The sequence below is a fragment of the Sparus aurata genome, chromosome 7 (genome assembly GCF_900880675.1).
Source record: "Sparus aurata chromosome 7, fSpaAur1.1, whole genome shotgun sequence".
NCBI classification, from domain to species: Eukaryota; Metazoa; Chordata; class Actinopteri; order Spariformes; family Sparidae; genus Sparus; species Sparus aurata.
In genome coordinates this window covers 15,419,853-15,439,999 of record NC_044193.1, presented here as the reverse complement: position 1 = coordinate 15,439,999, position 20,147 = coordinate 15,419,853, and the positions used below count along the sequence as shown (strand labels likewise).

Below are 20,147 nucleotides of genomic sequence, written 5' to 3'. Positions count from 1 at the left end.
GGATTGCGCCTCTTTATTCTGTTTTTCCAGTGGTCACACTGACGCAGACCAGGGAGGAAATGGAGGGTAGATGGCGAACATGAAGACAGAAGGTCAGTGGTGAGAACACTGATTGTTTATACTGTATGAAATGAACTTTTCTCCATGTGAACTCAAGCGTTTGTACGAAAAAAACAGACAGTGTAGGCGTCAGTGAATGTTTTTGTCATTATTCTTTGAGAAATAAATATGTAAATGCAGATAAAAATAACATTTATGTTATGTGTACTTTTTACCTGAGCAGACGTGAGACATTTTAAAACTTTATTTTCTCTTTATTCTTAGTGAGACAGCCCCGTTTACTTATAATTAAAACAATCTTTTTATGAAACTGGAAAATAAAGTCTTGTTTGTTTTTTTGTTGCACATGGATATGTTGAGCTATAACCCTAACATTTATTAAGTTGAAAACAATTAGAATAAAGAATAGCTTTCTGCTCTTTTTTGTTTTCCCATTTTTTTGTTTTACAAAATAAGAAAACAATTGTTTCGTATCTTTGTACGAAAATATAACTCTTCACTTTTTTTCCCAATGGTTATATTTGTTACCGAAATTAAAAACCACAAAGATGTAATAAATATAAACATATACAGACCCATTTGAAATGTAATGAATGTCCGTAATGAATGAGATTTTTTGTTCCAGCAAAAAACAGCTTTTTCAGTTGTTAAGGATTCTATTAATAATTAAAACAAATACAAAATAAATATGTGTATACATACACACATAAATGTGCGACAGTGAGTGTTATTTGAGAATATAAATGATTTATTTATAATCATACATATTAAAAAAATGCTGCACTTCAGGTATCAAATATAACAATTTTGACTATTCTTAACTTCAGCAGACATTCAAAATATAATATGATGATTCATTTGAGCAGCTCTTATAGTACTTATTATACAGTGCCATGTGCATGCGTCAAATTCACAAGGAACGTACATAAACAGTGCTTTTTGTATATACACTATCATTAAATCTACAGTATAAACTGTATACTTTTATATGAGTGTGCGCTTGAGTGAGAGCGAACAAGCAGATTACTGAAGAGTGAGTCCTTACCTTTAGCTGTGAGGTCAGAGTGCCACCAGCTGTACAAGTTAAACTCGACCAGGAATCTAAAAATATGGAGGAGACATCGATTATAACAATACACTCCAACACACGCTTATATAATACATACTGTAACTCCCTCTGCTGCATTCAAACCATGTTTTACATAAAAGATTAAAGTTTCCTCAACAACTATGGTGAGAAAAGGAAGACATGGCACTGATATGAAACTCTGCACATTGACACAGTCCCACCAGGTTTATATACTCCACAGATGCCTCAAAGTCATATCATCAATCAAATTATGACATACCTTTTTAAAAAAATTGGCCTTAAATATCTTCAGGCAAATGTGAATTATTGGTATGCCTTCCAGCCCATTCAGGTTTGGACTGAATCTTAAATGTATAATGTGAGTTAAAGGGGCACTTTGTAGTTTAGAGGATAAATTCAAACTCAGAATTTTAACCCTTCACAATATCAATGAGGTAATAGTACAAACTCAAAAATATGTATTTTTTCCCATAACTTAATAAACAAGCTGCTGAAAAACACTGAAGCTAGAAAGGTGGTGGCAATAATTTTACTGGTTATATATATACATATACATATATATATATATATATATATATATATATATATATATATATATATATATATATATATACATATATATATATATATATCTCCAAGCTTTTTGTTTTGTTCCACTTCACTCTTGTATGAATTCAAACCAGTAAAATTATTTCTCTCATAAATTACCTTCTGGAAGGTTAATAACTTAAAAGTTTTTAATGTTTCTAACCTTTACATATAGTCCACTGACTCATATGTGACAATTCATATCTTAACAAAATAAAGCGTCGCAAAGCATGCATAGAAAATCAAACACATAAATCAAAAACAAAATCACTAATACTTTCCGCACTGTGACAGCCTGTAAAATCAGCACAGACAACTCAAACCTCCCATGATGCACTGTGGCCACAACAGACCACCCAGGGAGACTCTGCAACCACGACATGGCATCGCGGGAGCACCCGCACAACAGGAAACATCAGGTAGCCATTACAGCTCGTGATCACCGATGGCCAAGTCGTCATACATGTGGAGGAGCTCGTAAACAAACATACAGTTGATGTGCAGTCACAAACACATGGTTAACCTCATCTGACAGGGGAGGCCACCGTACGAGTCCTCAAGAGAGCGCATGTGTGCGGCAAGCGTGTGCTGTTACAAACGGACAAAAAGACACACTCACATACACAGAAAGTCTTACATGACAAGCTCAGTCAGGATCCACTTCATGGCAGAAAAGAAAGCAAAGTAAGGCTAAAGAAAAAAGAGAGAGAGGAAACAGCTATCAGACATTAAAAAGACATAATGTGTTTTTTCAACTTTGCAAAGGTTGATCTGTGCAGTAAAAAAATGCAGTACTCACATCCAACAGTGTGTGGCCGCTGTCACTGCTCTCTGAAAAAACCCAACATAGAGCCTGGTAGTCATACAGAGTGACCCTGAGTAGATAAAGACAGGACAGAGAGAATTAGACATCAGAAATAGAGATAAAACGAGGTAAAGATAGAGGGAATGTTTTCACAGATTTGACTTTAATAAGCAATGCATTTGTCAGGGAAGATACATTCCCGGATAAGGTGATATAAGCCTTGATTCACACATTATCTCTACTATTACACGCCTGCGGGGCCTTCTGGACGGCTGAGTGGGAGCAGGAAGCAAAGATCCCACCTCTGCTATAACTGGCGCTTTACCTACGGATAATATATTGGATGGATGTGGCAAGAATGGGAAAAGGAAAGTGAGTGAAAGCAGAGAGCTTCCCAAGAGGTTCCTCAAAGTGATGTAGGAAAGTGTGTGTGTGTGTGTGTGTGTGTGTGTGTGTGTGTGTGTGCAGATGATTTGGGGATATTGGGGGGATATCGGAGGATTTAAAGGCTTATTAGACCCTGAGGGTGTGAGGTCTGGGTCTGTCTGCGAGAGGTTATTGAAGGGGTTCCTAACACACACATATGTAGACTCACCTACACACTGGACAGTCTTTCTCATAGCCTGTAGATAAGTCCCTCTATACTTGACAATGCTTTGTGTGCGAGCATGTGTGTAATGCCTGAGTCGGCCCGGTCTATCCGCTGCCTGAGGCGACGTTCAAACCTCAGTCGCGGAACCGGTGACACACAGCTCCAACACACAGCCAGGAACCAATTAGCACTAAGCCAGGCCACATAATGGTGTTAGCAGCAAAGTCAGACCAGTGTAATATCTATGTCTATGAGTGTGTGTTTGCATAGTTGTGTGGACACTGTGCAAGTGGCCTCCATTTGCTCTGCATGGGAGCTTCTCATCGACTTCTCTTACTATCACTCATTTGAAAAAGATGGATAAACCTGAAGTAATTCAAAATAATCTGTGTATGTGCACGTCTTTATCGGCAGCCCCAACGCTGACAGATAAATTGAAGCTGCCAGCTTGTCTCAACCTTAAGTGGAACACTTTAAAATGTCTTTAATGTTTTTTAATCAAGACAAAAAAACATGCCGCATTTGAGCAGATTTATTCTCAGCAGATGGCACTGGGTTAAGACAGATCATACTGGATTTATTAGTGTTAGAACCTATGAGCTGCATTACTCATCATGCTAATGCTTCACCGACATGAGTGGTATTATTCATTCATCATTTGTCGTCCTTAATTTTGAACAATCCCTCACCATCCAACATTTAATAGATTCAGTGAAGGCACTCGTAGGCCTCTTTGTTTTTATGAGTGGGATTGTAAACTGTTCGCTGTCAGCTTTTGAGCTTCATCCCGATGATAAACAGGCGTGGTTGTCGACTTGTGCAATGATTTGTCACCCATGATTTTTATGCACTGAGACAGTGTGGCTAAAATCTCCTCGCCCACATCCCAAAGGCACAACTGAATGCCAATGCAACACTAGAAATGTAGTGGAGCTTCTAGCTGGACGTAAATTTAACATTGAACTGTGCAACTAAGTTCTTAAGATTCCAACATCTTTTTGATTTAACCAGTCTAACTCCAATGTCAAACCACAATATGTGTCAGTCTTTGTTTATTTCTCTGCACTTCTGTTCTCTTAAACTGGGAAAGTTATCCTCCTGGGTAAAATTTCCAAATTAACGGCAGAAATTTGCCACCCACTGCTCCTGGCGTTTTCCAGGAGACACAGCTCGGCAACAAGCAGTATATGCGTGAATGTGTGTGACTTCAAGTTTTGCCTAATTCCTTCGTTTCAGGAAAAGATTTGCTGTAATCCCCGTACGGAGAACTCTGCTGAGCGAGGGGTCGGAGTTCACCGCTGAATAGCTCAACACGATTGGCAAAGTTAAGAGCTGTCAGCGCGAGGGGAGACATGCTCTCATTCTGTGGCCTGCCTGATATTATGCACATACATTTACACACATGCCTACACACACACACACACACACACACACACACTCAAACATGCACTTGTGCTGGCACTTATAAGTACAAACTCATACACCCACACACACGTGCAGTTTGAAATACTTACCTCTTGAAAGATCCCATCTGTAGAAGCTTACTCATTACAGCTCCCTCTGCTTCTCCAAAGAATTTCCCTGTCTGAGAAAAGAGGGGTAAGGGATTTTATTTTATTTAATAAAACAAGTCATAACAAAATGTAAATGTAAAACCAGCATCCACTAAAAAACTATGTGTTTATAATGCTAGAAGCTCTCACAGGTAAAACTGTTGTCCAGATCAAACTGGATGAGAGAAACTGTCAATTACTAAACCCTAAAGCATGCAGGCACCATCACTCTGACACTGTTTATGAGTCCACAGTTTCCCTTTAGCTGTTCTGCAAATGACCATGTGGCCAAGAGAATAATCAGTGATTCAATTGTACTTACTGGCTTTTTAGGGACTGAACTATGAATGACATTTACCACACATTAAGCTTCCCACAGCACAAACAAATATTTGGTAATTTTCAAACTAAACAAATACATTTGAGGCGGTTTCTGATAGTCTTCAGAGAGAACAACCACCTCATCCCCTCATCCTAGCCAAATATAAATAAAAAACCAGACGTAGGCCACAAAGCAAAATGCTTTGGTCTATCGATTTAGCTCTGCATACAAGAATTGTTGTTGAGGTTTTTGACCTTTTCAGACATTTTGCTTTCTCCATGCACCTTGAAAGTTGCTGAAGTTTTGTTGATATCTTGAAGAACCTTGATGAATGACTCGAATCACTGATTGATTATATTGTCCATTCATTTTATGTTAACAATTATTGGTAAACAGCATAACGAGCAGGGTCACACATTCTGAAAGAGCAAATTCAAGGTGTTTTCTCAGACTTCCTAGACAACATTAAAAAAGAGAGAGAGCTTGAACACTCCTCAGTTGTGAAAACAACAACAGGAGACACATGTGCAGACTGTGGAATGTATCCTATTTACTAACTTTTGTTTACAAAATGTTGCCGGATCACATTAATGTTACCTTGTTAAGTCAAACAGCACTTTTGCTATATAATCACATGAGATGAAACAACTTGACATGCAGAAACTTTATTTCCCCCCCTCGCCTCCATCACCTCCAAATTAAGATGGAATGAGGAGCCAGCAAGTGAGAGACACGTGAAAAGAACATGCAGGGGAAAGGAAGGGCAGTGACAGCCAGCGGACTGGCTTCTAGATGAGCCAGAGTCGGAGTGACAGCATGTCTGGTGACAGCTAAGCAGAGGGTATCTGCTAGGGCAGCACCATGTCTCCTTGAGAGCAGTCGAAACAACACTATGCATGAGACGTAGGAAGGATATTGTATAAAAAGGGAGGCAGATACATTTTTAGATCATTGCTGGAGTTCAACATGTTCAACAATGACTCACCACATGTACTCTCATGTGATCTTAAACCTCTTTTATATACAATATAAATTGTATACTCACACCTGGGACAATCACAATTGCGTCTATTGAAGGGGCAATATGTAGTTTGGGAGAAGGAATTTCAAACTCAAATTTGAATACTTGCAATATCAATGAAATAATAATAAAACACTGTCTGAAGCTAGAAAAGGTGGCAGGGTTCGGCAAATATAAGAAGTAGAACAGTTTGAAATTGTGCTGTCCTTTAAAGCGAAACTCTCGCCCAAATGCAACCTAGGCTTTTTTTGTGAATGTATATGAGTCAAACCTTTGTATAAAAGCATAATTACGACGAAAGAGGCACTTTTAAGATTTACCTTATTTTTGTTTTCAGGTCAAACTCATTTTCAATGGGAGTGCTACAGGCCCTTGAGCGATAACATCAATTTTATTACACGCTGCTACAAGCTATTTTTAAAACACTGCCAGCCAGAAGTATCGATCTCTGAATGCAACATAACTTTGAGGAGAGTTAAGGTGGAACGCCACCGTCTTCCAGCAACAGCGCGACGCGACATCTCACGTGACTTTTCCCGGCTTTTGATTTTAGTATTGTTTCTTATATGAGGCTCCTTTTTCAACTTCAAGGTCAATATTTTTTTTTGCTAATGACAAAATAACGAATTATCTGTGCATTTATATGGAACTAAGCTTCAGGAGCAGTCTACCTTAACTCACCTCCATGTTAAGTCGCATTCGGAGATCGATACTTCTGGCTGGCAGGACGGTGGCTAGTGGCACAAGCATCTGCTAACATGAGTAGTTCAAAAACTTTCTTTTAAGTAAACTGTGTACACAAACAATGTTCTCAATGCTGGTGTTCATGTGTAGAGACCTTGGTGATACTACGAGCAAAGTTTCATGTTGTGTCGAGCCTTTTTAGTGTTTTAAAAATATCAATTTTGATGCTATTGTAAAAGTGCCCGTATCACCAGTTTGTCCCGAAAACCAAAGTATGGTAAATCTTAAAAGTGCCTCTTTCCTTGGAATTATGCATTTACATGAAGGTTTGACTCGGGTACATTCACAAAAAAAGCCTAGGTTGCATTTTGGTGAGAGTTTCGCTTTAAGGTCAATTTGTTTATTCACTATATTCGGTAAAGAGTATGAAAAAAAGGTTGTTTGGGCATGAAGTTTTTTCTCTTCTGATCAAAACTTCTTCCTCAAAACAATATTTAGTTGTTGGATAAAGTTGTATTTATAAAAAGACCTTAAGTTACAAATTGCTGAACGGGATACAAATAAATAAATGGCATACATGTAAAACAATTCAAATAAATAGTACAAAGTCTTTATTACACACAGTGAAGCCCTGTTATCAGGAAAGCAAGTCAGTAAAAATGGGTTTTAGGAAGTTTTGGAAAGCTGTGCATAGGCTCAGCAGATCCGAGGAGGGGTTGACTGTTCCAGAGTGACAGAGCCCTAACAGCAAAGGCACCGTCACCCTTGGATTTTCAGAGGGCACAGAGTAGACTCACAGTAAGAGGCCTTGGTTGGAGGTGGAACGGGGATGCAAACGCTTGGATGTGTTATGGAGTAGCTAGCCCATGTTCGGCCTCGTTTGTGATAAGCAGACAATACAATTCTGTACCGTGAATGGACAATTAATAGAAAACACATTCGAAAATGATAACTATGACTACCTTTAAACAGACTATTACAAAATATCATCTGGTTCTTTGTGTGTCAATGTCTTACCAGAGTATAGTCCTCTGCTACCAGAATGAAGCCATTGTTGTCAATGAGGTAGCAGTTAATGTTCTGTAAAATAGAAAAAACAAGTGTTAAAAAAAGCTGTGAGAAGTTGAAGTGACAAAAGCAAGGATGGTTGATCAGATAGAGGAAGGCAGACTGACCTCGTCGTCACAGCTTATAGAGCATTTCCCATCTAACGCTGCACACTGTAAGATAAGAAAACAGACATCTGCGTACTGTATCGACAGCAAATATTTGGGCTGTTCAGTCGAGAATATTGATTCCTTTTGTCAGCTGAAAACCTTTACTGTCCTTTAAAATCATTTTCAGATGAATAAATTGAAGGAAACAGATTGATGACCTTTATGTGCTAAAGGTGTAATATGTAAGATTATGTTATGACGTCAGTGTATTGTGATGCAGTGATATCTACTAAAGTTAGCATGCAATAACCAGCTAGCCCCAGCCCGTCCTGGTTCGAAGCTTCCCCACTAGGTGTGTAAACGCATCCCAAGTTTAGCACTGGCCAATTCTTACATATTGTACCTTTAAAATTTGACGGAAAAAATCCAAACAACATCATGTAGAAATATGTTTAGTTATTATTTAAGTACATAAAGGACAAACTCGGCTCCATTATCAGAAAAAGTAATAAAAACCCTTTGCTTGCTTTGTGCTGAGTGTGTATCCATGTATACCTGTCTGCTGGCCGTCCAGAATTTCTTCTGAAAGAAATCCAGTTTCATCTGGATGCCCACAGCTGAAAGAGAACAACACAGTCACTGAGATGCAGTGACAGGACATGCGTGTGCTCTGTGTGCCAGTGCACTGTGATCTGTATCACACACAAAGTCATCCTGCAGGCAAGAGAGATATTACTACTGTACACATAGTGTCAAAGTGCATCTTTCATTAACCCCATAGTGAGGGAACACATCCATTGCAACAAAACCCTGCTGGCTAAAATTGGCCAAAAGAGCAATTACACCCTGCATCATACATGTGTCAGCTTATTTCTCTGGAAGGCTTAGTGTATGTGTGCATAACACTGTACTATTTGCTCACATGTTCACAGACGCCTCTAACCACACTTTAAATGGGAGTTTCACACGATTCTAAACCAGACCGCTCTCCCCGTGCCCACATGAAATCCAACCCATTCCTCAGTCTGCCTCCCTGTTGTTACCCCGACAGGCATTTCCAGAGTTGGTATACAGAGCTGCTCTCTCTCCCATAAGCTTCATCCCAGCAGGTCCCTAAATGCATGGATCTGACCAGAATTCCTTGACTGGAAAAAAAAAAAAAAGTCGCTGACATTAAATGTGTCAGTTTTTTTTTCCAGAGTCTGCAGAGGAAAGATTGACACATTCACCACAGGCTTTAACTTCCCTCCTCTCCTCCTAGTCCTCCTCTCCTTCTACCCCCTGCTACTAAGACTCAGACCCTGGCTTTCTCTCAGCAGGGGGGGTTACCATGCTTTTGGGGGTCTGTAAGTCTTTCCAGGAGAACGTTTTAGAGCTTCATACAAATGCAGAGCAGCCGCAGGTAGTAAACTGAATGGAAGAGAATATTGCATTTGAGTTGGGACATTAAAAGGCAGGTACAGTGTATTGATCGGATTTACTGTATGGAATTAATAGACACATGGCCCATCATGAGAGAAAGTAATAAAAATCCTTTGCTTGCTGTCTACATGTTAACAGTCTGAAGATATTTCACACTAAAAGGAAGCAAAAAAGCAAAAAATGTAATGCAAGGCGTGTAATACAAGAGGCTGTTTTCAAGAGGCTCTGGTGGCTTGAACAGCACACACTTAATCTAAAAAATACCTCAAACAGGCATAATGTAAAATATATGGTTACAATAAGTTCCACAAACAAAAGCGTAGCAGGGCCAAACTGTCTTCAGAATGCAAAATAATATTATTTATTGTGATCAATGACCAGTCCCTTTCTTTCTTTTACTTCTAAAAGAGCATCTCAGTCCAGGCTACACATTCCAATTGTTTTCAATTTTCCAATGCAAATTAAAGTTAATTCCTTTTGCAAAAACTAGTTATGTTGTCAATTATGGATTTATTGGTAGAGGTATCTGACAATTAATGCATCATGTTTGTATGATCTCAAAGTGCATATGAATAACCTGTCCATTAACTGAAGCTATAAAAGAGGATATATTTTACTGGATTGGGATCAATATCTTACTGTTGTGTTAGTACACATATCAAGTCAGTGTTGTCTTACTGCCATATGATTAATATAATCCAGTGTGTCAATTGGATATTCAATATATTTATATAACTAAAAATGCCTATACAACATATTTGATTCTGCTAGATCCAGTTTGGATCTTCATCAAATTGTACTCACTTATAGATGCCAGCCACCTAAATACCCCTGATGTTTTTCAGCAAGATCCACATATTATTCGTTGAGAAAAAAACAAAATAGTCTTGCAATATTAAAGAGAATCAGGAACAATATCTGGATACGTCCCTTTATATATAAAAACCTCACTTAAAGCTTGAAGCAGTGGTTTAAAACCAAAAAAACTACCAAAAGCTTCACTGGATGTCAACACATGGAGGTAACATTATCAGTGAAAAATACTATATTGGCCTGCAGTTCTTTTAGTGAGATTGTGTGTTTGCGTGATTGTTTAAGTGCAGTGGGGCGCTGCTGTGGCCTGTTTTAGCCCCTGCCCAGAGGAACAGGTGCAGATTATCCCGTCATAAGCTTTGCCAGATCCTTTCAGCAGCCCACCATTTCTACACCCACATGGAAAACCCAGGAGGAGAGGCTAATTTAAGATGCTGGGCAACAGCAATGGAAACACACATGGTATAAAACCAGGGAGAACCTAGATCATTAAGCCAATAAAAGACAGGATCATCTACCGTAAAATAAAAAAGCTGTACAAATAAAGCAAATAGGGATTGAGATGGGAAAAAAGATAAGGAGGTCTGATTAAGTTGTTGGAAAATACTGTGAATCCTGACACATGGAACCTTCAAATAATCTAAAGAATTCAAAACAACAACATAGGACATTTAATGTTATCCGTTTAGAGTGAATAATGCAATATTATACAGTGATATTATATAGTTTCTTATACAGCAAGGAAAATTCATTGAAACATAAATCCAGTATGAGCAGTACATGGAGTTTGCTTTGCAAAACTGCATTCGGGTTAAAAGTGCACTGGTGTTGGCTGCCACCTGGAAGTCGGCTCAGCGCAAAAAGACAAAAGCCCAAATCTGTCTCACTAATGCTAGGGAATTTTCTGTACTACGGGGGAACATTTAATTTCCCTTGCTATGATTTAAGAACTTGGGGCTATTTATGCCCTGAGCTGGGTTTATAAGTCCAAAGATGAAGAGACATCAAATCCTCTCCAAATCCTTCCCCATCACCAATCTCCTAACGGAACAATCCCAGCCAGGGAGAGCTGACAAACGCTTTAAATCCTACAGGTATTTGGGATTCTAATAAGGATTGTACAAATGTGTACATCCATCAGAGCAGCAGAGTGCATCTGAGTCTGTGTGGGTACATGTTCATGCATATCTAACCTCTAGGACATACATAAACCGACATAAAAGTGTAACAAAAACATTCGGACGATGAGCAGAACGTGAGGCTGTTGTTAAGGACGCTGATAGTCTTACAAAACTTGGGCTCCGCTGGCTTCTCCTCTCCTGTGCGCTCTTACTGAGACAAAATTGAGACTTGATGAATCGGTGCTGCAAAGAGATTCAAATTATCTTAGAAAACTATCTGGCAGTGAATGCGCTGTAATTTTTAATAGAAAAGATAATATTCTAATCATGCAAAACATCTCTGTAGATTGCCCTCGAGGCCTTAATGCAACATGCATAAAATGCCTCACGGGAGATCCACATGGTGATAATTTATGACAATCTGCAGAGGAGGAAATAGTAGGGCATGTTGTTTTTTCCCCTCTCACTTGATGGTTTACATTTTTAGACGGTACGGCACAAACACAACAGAATGTCTGTACACATCACCATATGGGCTTTTAGCCAATAGAAAGGTGTCATCACACATTTGAGGATGTATTTTCCTATGTAGCTGCATGTATGAGTGTGGATGTGAGTGTGTGTGTGTGTGTGTGTGTGTGTGTGTGTGTGTGCGTGAGGTGCATTCATGTGTTTTTAAAGCATCTTCAGGTGTGCATTAATTCCTCCTGAGGCTGATATCTTCACACGTTCACCACAATTAATTAACTAAATATAAGCTGAAGACACAAATTGACTTCAGTTTTTACTGTATATGACATAATGAAAATAATTGTCATGCCCTTCAGCAGATAGAAAGGATACAAATATGGATGGACAGGAGGGTAAATACGAGGGAGGGTACTACATGCCAAGGTCAGCGTGTAAGCTTAATCATACTCCATCGTTAGAAATGATTTGATCATTAATCTCTCCCCCCCCCCTTCCTTTGTTTATTTTTTGCATCTCCTTCAAGCGACCCATGAGCTCATATCAGCTTAACAGTCAATCCATTTACGTGCACAAAATAAAATAAATATATAAAATAAGAAAAAAACCCATGTAAATTTACTGCAACAGCTTAATATCCTGCTGTGTGCGTGTGTGCATGTGTAAGTGTGCATTCGTGCGTTTTGTGTTGCTGTGCTGGGGGCGTGTTCTGCCAGCCCTTCTGCCCACGGCTCATGCATAACATCATCAGAGCGTGGCACAGCAACGGGCATCCTCCGACTGTGTTCGCTGCGTGTTGAAAAAGTGAGTGTTTGTGTAGATGCAATGCAACACAACGCAGATCTAATTCTGTCTTGCTCAACTCTTGCCAGAGCAATAAGAGCCAGCGTTAATGTCAGCGTACGTGTTTTGTGTGTGTGTGTGTACGCTGTGATTTAAGAGGCACAGCTGTCCGCTGGGAGCTGACACACCGTCACACTCACCAATACAACTGGGGACAGGGAAAGCCAGAGAGCAAAACATGAAGAGAGAGAGAGAGAGAGAGAGAGAGAGAGAGAGAGAGAGAGAGACACACACAGAGGTCAGAGTGTGGATTTGGATTCAACAGAGGAGCAGAAATAAAATCAAATCAAGCAAGAAACAGGGAAAATAGAAACAAAGGCAAGAAAATACAGCGTGAAGAAAAATACAAGAGACAGAAAGAGAGGTTGAGAGAGAGCGAGAGAGCTACACAGAGAGATGTAGAGCAAGAGAGAGAGAGAGAGAGCAGAGAGAGAGAGAGAGAGGGAGAGAGAGATAGAGGCAGAGCTCCCTAACTCCAGTGATTCCCAGACTGGCTGGCAGTAAGCTCTGTGCTCTGATCTGCCCGCTCTGATGGGGTTTCATGCCCTCGTCGGCAGTGTTGGGGATCCTGAGGGCAACGCCAGTTCCCAATGCTGATCTTGGCCTCTCTAATTCATACCTATTGAAAATATCCACCTACACAGATGAGAGTCAGAACAGCTCATCACAACCCCAATGATGGCTAATGGATCATCAACCAATGACAGTCGATAGAATCCAAAGGGGGAGCTAAAAGAAGATCGAATGCAAGCGGCCCAAGGACGACTGGCAGATATGAGAGGTAGGGGAAAAACATTGGCATGAATGCTTTTGTGTACGCATGTGTGTATTTGCATATTTACAGGCAAGGTGGGCTGCAGAGGCCAGTATGTTGTGTAAACTGTTGTATAACTGAGTGGATCCAACACACATGGCAGCCTTACTTTCACATTTTTCTACAGCTTCTAGCTGTACATCAAAATTGCCTTTGAGTGTTCCCCATTATTGACACAGCTACAGAGCTGATTTGAAGTGGTACTTAATGTGGGCTGTGTGTGCATGTCATTGCAAGCTTCTGTGTGTGTACTTTGGGGCTGGAGGGACACATCAGAGCAAAGAGCCATTCTCCTGCGTTGACCTCATTCCAGAGCTGCTGTTACAACGCTCCACTGGGCTGATGCTGTTTAGCTGTGTCCACGTATGCATTGTATGCATATGAGTTTGTTTATGAGTAAGTGCACACATGTGTGAGCAGGTGTGATCGAAAGCATTTTTGCATACACACACACTCTCCCCGTGCACTTGCGAAGATGCAATTAACACAGAGCTTTGCTCTTCATATAACAAATATCAACCCAGCCATGTTCTGATGAGTTTTGTTGCAGCAATATCATAACAGCAACACTGCCACTGTACCGAACTAACACCTGAGATTAGACCTGGGAACACCTGCGCCTTCTCTAAACCTGGCAGCCTAAACAGCCAGGCAGACAAAGTGATTTTTACATGCTTGCAGATGTCAATCTAATTAGTAGTAGATTGTATAGAATATAGATGCAAACACATTACATTTTCTATTTATGACCACAGCACTTGAACGATTAGATTGTGCTGTCCAACTAAAAGGTGCACTATGTAGTTTTGGGGAAGAAATTTAATCAGAAAAGAAAAATCATCATTGACTGATTTTTTTTATGCCTAAAAAAACTAAATAAACAAACTTTACTTTCTTTTCATGACTGAATAAACTGACAAACAAACTGAACTTCAAGGACAACACAATTTCATACTGTTTTACTTTGTTTATACTTGGTGGACCCTGCCACCTTTCTAGCTCAACAGTGTTCCAGGGACCTTATTTTCATCCGAGAGCAGCTCGTTATTCAGTTGTCAAAAAATATTTCTGAATGTATAATCAATTAATTAATTAATATCCAAAAGGACATGCTGCTCCTTCAAATCAAAATTTGTCAATGGTTTTATGCTTACTACAGTTAATGGCTGCACAGTGTTTCCTTAATCTAATGTGGATATAAGTTACAGTGATGTGAGAATCATAGTTGCCTCATCACAAAGGCATCAAAATTCTAGGGGGAGCTTCTAGTGGGAAAAATTTGATGACTCCCTTTTCACTTAAACCATTCCCAAATAGCTGCTGCAGCAGTCAGAAGAACAGCTTTAGCTGTTGTGTTTACAGACATGAACATAATGCAGCTACTGGTTCAGGTTCTAGGAGTCTAACTTGTGAGCTAGTTGCATGCCCAGGCTTGAGATTCATTTCATCCAGCCTCGAGCTAGTCAAGCCAGTGCTATAAATACTGCCGTAACGTTCCACAAGCAATGGACATGTGAAGTCATCTCAAAGGGAATCAGACACCCAATATCTGCTGTGTATGGATTTGTGTGTGGGTGGAGTGTGGGTGAAGGGTTATGAAGCTTTGGTTAAGTCACCAAGGGCCACTGTCTAAGGGAGGGTGGGAGGTGGGAGTTGGCATATTAGTAATAAGTTTGCTTTCTTGTTTATCAGACAAAGAACAGCGCTATGTGAGCGAAAACAAAGTGAATAATTTTCTGAAGACTTCGTATTCAACTGTATTCATACGAACATTTATGTATGCCACACCAAAAGTCTGCTGTGGCATTTATTTACTTCAGAGATGGTGGTCACGATGGCAGTTGAACACTGTGGTTTGAATGTAGCCCATGCAGTTATGTAATAGTAGTCTTGGGTAATGATGAAGGAGATCACATCTTTAGTAATAACTTAAAATATGCAGCTGTATTTTCTTTAGATTTAGCTGCAAACATCTAATCCAATGTTGCGTCCCCCTGTCTCCACAGTGGTACTGGTGTGTGGCCTCCTCTCCCTCCTGTCTTTGTCGCACGGCTGCCCAAAGGAGTGTGTCTGCAACAGCAACACCAAAGTAGTAGACTGCCGGGGTCGAGGCCTGTATGACATTCCCCGACGACTGCATCCAGACACCCAAGAACTGTATCTCCAAGATAACCGCATAAGGGGCCTGGGATCAATGGCTTTTCGAGAAATACCCCTTGTGCGCATTCTCGATCTATCTAATAACTCTATAACGTCTGTTTCACCAACTGCTCTGCTGGGTCTCAGAACTCTACAGCGCCTCAGCCTGGCCAACAATAACCTGAGAGAGCTTGACAAGCGGTTGCTTGGACCTATCCGCTCGCTTTCACACCTTGACCTCTCACACAACAGGTTACGCAACCAAACTGGATCATACTTTTTGTTATTCACCCATTTTCGACGCACACTGTAAACTCACTCTATCTTATTTCCATGCCATGTCATTTTCTCCAGCCTGTGGGGCTTTCCTGGAGCCATGGGGGACAGTTTGAGGAACCTAAGCCACCTGGGTCTAGCGCACAACCGGCTAACACGAGTGGACCGCTCCCTGTTGGAGGCTCTGACCCGCCTGGACAGCGTCACACTTCGAGGCAACCCCTGGAGGTGTGACTGCCAGCTCATGGGCCTCAAACTCTGGCTGGAGAGCTACGTCTTTAAAGGTTAGACCACTTGTAGCTTCAGGCTATAGCTGGGCAATGTCTGTAATGTTTCCAGCATCTGTCTATCTTAATGCCTTTCCTGCCATAAAATTATGTTAATAATACATTATGGTAATACTAACCTTTAAGTATCCTAAAACTACTAGTGTACCAGAGTAGAAAATGTCAGGACTATATGCCAGTTCACACAATGAGACTCTTTCAGAGATTAAAATAGACCCCAAATGGATATAGTGTTTATATATTTTGTCCTTGGCGAGATTGACACAGAGGAGTTAAGACCAGGCTACAAGCTCTGTCCAGATATTAAAGTCGATGGAATGCATGCATGTGTGTGTTTCATGTTATTGGTTTTAGCCGTGGAAAGAATTTAGGTTGTTGCGGCTTTTATACTATTATTACCAACTGATGAGTACTGTGTACTGTTTCTGTATTAGATAGTGTGAAATTGACAATTTACAATATTTACCAGAGAGTCTTTTTTGGAACATGTTATGACCTTTAAGCTGTGCAAAAAAAGTGCCATGCAGCATTAACAATCTCCTGTGAGACATTGTGATGTTAGACACTCTATGCAGCACTTCCTCCAGCCATGGTGCTGATCTCTGCAGCCAGAGATGGAGTGAACACGGGTGATTAAGAGTTAAATTGCAGGCTACATTATTTTCTATGCTAGACCAACCCTAGCATGCATTAGATAACAAAATAATCACTGTACAGTGAAAGCTAGGCTCGCTCTGGAGTTGGCTGGCCCGCCTACATGCCAATGTTACCCTGACACAGCTTTTGTCTTAAAGGCTGAAAATTCTAATTACTGCTAAACAGAACAATGGAACCAGATACAAGGATGTGTGCTTAATAGAAAGCCAGTGGTAATCAGGCAGGCAGTGTGTGACCGAGCAAGCTCGACATGGTTAAAGAGAGAGGTGAATAATAAAGAGATTTACGGGACAAACAGAGGGCAGTCCTATCTTAACACTCCAATATGCCTGATTCTTTTGGCTCCTGTGGTTTAGCTTTTAATCATATCACTATATTGCTAATATGGCCTATCAAAATAAGACATTACACCCTAGATTATTAAATACTTTAAGTAATAGGCTGGTTCAGACTCAGCTATGATGATTATGATGGTGTCCTTAGAGTAAACTGCCACAAAGGAAATGGCCAATTAGTAGCAGATAATGTGCTTGTAATACACAACAGCTGACTGGTGCTTGCCTCCTTATTCCTTCCTGTCATCCCTCTCTGATCCAACTATTTACCTCTGATCCAAAGGTGGAGTGGTGGATGAGGTGATTTGCTCACAGCCAGAAGAAATGAGGGAGAAAGACCTGCAGAAAGTCCCCTACCAGCTCTTCCACGCCTGCATGACCACAAGCTACCATTACCTGTTTGCGAACATACACCACCTGGAATCTGAGAGGTTACTGCGAGGCCACACCCATGGCAACCATGCTCATCCCTCCAGCCATGCTCTCCACATCCCCATGGCAATGGGGGAGGGATTTGGTGGCGGAGGAGGAGGAGGAGGGGGAGGTAGTGTTCCAGAGTGTGAACCTAAGCAGCGGCATCGGCCTGTCAATTTGCGCCACGCAATCGCCACAGTGATCATCACTGGCGTGGTGTGTGGGATCGTGTGTCTGATGATGCTGGCTGCAGCAGTGTACGGCTGCGCCTACGCTGCTATCATGGCCAAATATCAGCGGGAGCTAAAGAAGAACGAGGAGTTGGCAGCAGCGCAGAGGGCAGATCATGCCACGGCAGATGAGAAGGAACCACTGGAGAATGCTATCGCCTAGGTGACGATAACATGAACTCTGGACATAAAAACCTGAGCCTCAACCCTTTAACCTAATCCTCTCTGGATGCCATGTGCGTGTTAGTGCATGAGAAAACCAGAAAGAGAGGGAGATTCTTTATGTGTGAGTATGTGTGTATGTTCACCTCCTGTCTGAGACTTGGGTAGCTAAACTCCACAGATATTTGACTATGCACTGATGAGAAGAGTTCTTCTTCTACTGTATGCGGGTTTGAGGGGCAGGCCAAAGAGTCCCAAAGGAATCAATTCCATTTTGTCTGAGAAATGCATATCACAGATATGAACAAATCGCTATATATTTATAATTGTGTATTTGTAGGTATTATAGTAAAGCTCTGGTATTCAAAAAAAAAAAAAGAGACGTCAGAGTTTGGTTGTCTTCTGCTCTTTTGAGTGTGATTTTGAGGTCATTTTGAAAACTCATAGTAGGCAGCTGCTGTCAGTTAAGTTCTGTTCTAAGTTGTTTGTATCATAAATGTGAGAGCGTGAGAACAAGAGTCGTCGTTTGTGTCGTTGTTTCATCTGTGCTTGAGTGTGTGTGTGTGTATGTGTGTACGCACATGTTTATAGAGAATTTAAGAGTTTGTGCCTAATAACGTGATTTAGATTTAAGGAAGAAATATGTTTTCATAGAGGATATTTTTCTGACGACTGAAGGGGAGATTCGTTGAAGCAATAATGAAACAAACTAAAACGAAAACAACATCACAACCTGGACTCAGCCTTGTTGTTTTTCTCTGACTTTACGGGTTCATAACTTTGAAGCATCAACCTGCTGCACACAGTCACACCCACAAAACACACAGTTTTAGATCTACAGTTTAAGGCTTTGTTTGTGAGTTAAAGCTGATCACATAATGGTAGTCATGTCGTTTAGTATGTATTATACAAAATAAAGGGGAACATTTTACCTGCTTGCTGTATGTATACTGGCAACTAATTTGAGAAGGCATAAATGAAGTAATTATCTTTAAAAGAGGGGTATTTTGAAAGAATGAGATGTCCAAATCAGAGTGAGTCTAATGTTCACGTGCAAGAAAACGTACCATTTATAGTAAACAAGGCATTTCTTCAGATAGTAATACCAACTTCTCAAAAAGCAGGAAACTACCCCTCATTTCAATCAACTTCAATCAACTTTATTTATAAAGCACTTTTCATACATGAGTATGTAGCACAAAGTGCTACATACAAAGTGTTAGAGTGTTGATCTTGAAATAAGTTCACATGCATGGGTGTTTTTGCCCCTCTCAATTTAATGTACTGCTGACACAGTAGCACAGTATCACAGGGAGGAAAAAAACAGAATATTTTGGCAGATGTTATGATTGGGATATGATTTGTGGGAATGATTATTTCAGCAATGCAATTTTCATTTTCAATTTCACAAAACTATTAAAATGACGATGATGTGACATTTGTTGGGGTTTTAGAAACAAACTGGAGTTTTAACTTTTTTAACTGGAGAAGAGGATTTGTATCATCATTCTGGTGTTGTTGCCGGAACGTAATAATCAACGTTGCTTCAGGACCATCAATGCAATTGACCAATCATGTTTTTATGATGTCATAGTTGTGTGACTCGGGAAAAAGACTGGAAAAATACACACATATGAGGATAGCCTTTCTTACACATGGTTGAACGGGTCTGTTTTAGCCCAAAACCTCTTTTACCAAATCTAAACAATTATTATAGTTGTCTAAATTTAGCCAAATTGCAACAGAAAACCACCAAAACACAGATCCTGTGTTAAAAATATCAAATGAACAGTATAACAATAAAACCCAAACGAGGTACAGATCCTAGTCCCATGAGTTGCAATGATGACCCTGGACATTAAAGGTGTTATTGCTAACACTCAGACAATAAATGTGGCATCTCATCTACCCCCTTGCATGGCATTCACATCAAAACACAACTGTTGTTCAAATCATCTGCCCCCTCAAGTGGTTGCCAGTTTATTGCCCTACCTAACACTAGCCCTTTTTAGATGGAAAAGGTGGCACATTTGCTCCAAGGTAAGGACGGCAATGTGCCAGCCTGTCTTTCTAAAACGGAGGCGTAATATTCCTTCTTTTCCAAAAGCCGCCTTTGAGGTAGGCGTAAACATGTGACGTAACGTGAAGTTCGAAGTTGGGCTGTGAACAGTGACATAGAATTTGTCTTCAAAACAGCTACAGAGACCGAGGAGATGCTAGCATCTCCTGGATCTCAGCGGCTGTCCAGTTGTTCATCTTAATGTCCACGGATGACATGATGGACTGACTGCTGT

At 40.4% G+C, this 20,147-nt stretch overlaps 2 protein-coding genes across 5 annotated transcripts in view; one reads left to right on the top strand and one right to left on the bottom strand.

The window, feature by feature from the left end:
• cacna2d3a (calcium channel, voltage-dependent, alpha 2/delta subunit 3a) overlaps positions 1 to 20,147 on the bottom strand; it is a 129,379-nt gene that overhangs the window by 8,347 nt on the left and 100,885 nt on the right. For all 4 annotated transcript variants that reach the window (XM_030423179.1, XM_030423180.1, XM_030423182.1 and 1 more), the window contains 7 exons: positions 8,428 to 8,489; positions 7,891 to 7,935; positions 7,733 to 7,795; positions 4,650 to 4,720; positions 2,538 to 2,613; positions 2,376 to 2,428; positions 1,106 to 1,161 (listed from right to left, as the gene is read on the bottom strand). In XM_030423179.1, the coding sequence (XP_030279039.1) occupies positions 1,106 to 1,161; positions 2,376 to 2,428; positions 2,538 to 2,613; positions 4,650 to 4,720; positions 7,733 to 7,795; positions 7,891 to 7,935; positions 8,428 to 8,489 (426 nt within the window). The remainder of the gene's footprint in view (positions 1 to 1,105; positions 1,162 to 2,375; positions 2,429 to 2,537; positions 2,614 to 4,649; positions 4,721 to 7,732; positions 7,796 to 7,890; positions 7,936 to 8,427; positions 8,490 to 20,147) is intronic.
• Positions 12,742 to 18,591, top strand: lrtm1 (leucine rich repeat transmembrane protein 1). The gene is made up of 4 exons (XM_030423183.1): positions 12,742 to 13,320; positions 15,360 to 15,744; positions 15,847 to 16,052; positions 17,331 to 18,591. Exons 1-4 carry the CDS (start codon positions 13,284 to 13,286, stop codon positions 17,852 to 17,854), a joined length of 1,152 nt encoding a protein of 383 aa, XP_030279043.1. The 5' UTR covers positions 12,742 to 13,283; the 3' UTR covers positions 17,855 to 18,591.

Coding starts and splice junctions, on each gene's coding strand:
- lrtm1 (XM_030423183.1), top strand. CDS start 13,284: ATGCAAGCGGCCCAAGGACGACTGGCAGATATGAGAG. Junction 13,321..15,359: donor ACGACTGGCAGATATGAGAG/GTAGGGGAAAAA, acceptor CTGTCTCCACAG/TGGTACTGGTGTGTGGCCTC. Junction 15,745..15,846: donor CTTGACCTCTCACACAACAG/GTTACGCAACCA, acceptor CATTTTCTCCAG/CCTGTGGGGCTTTCCTGGAG.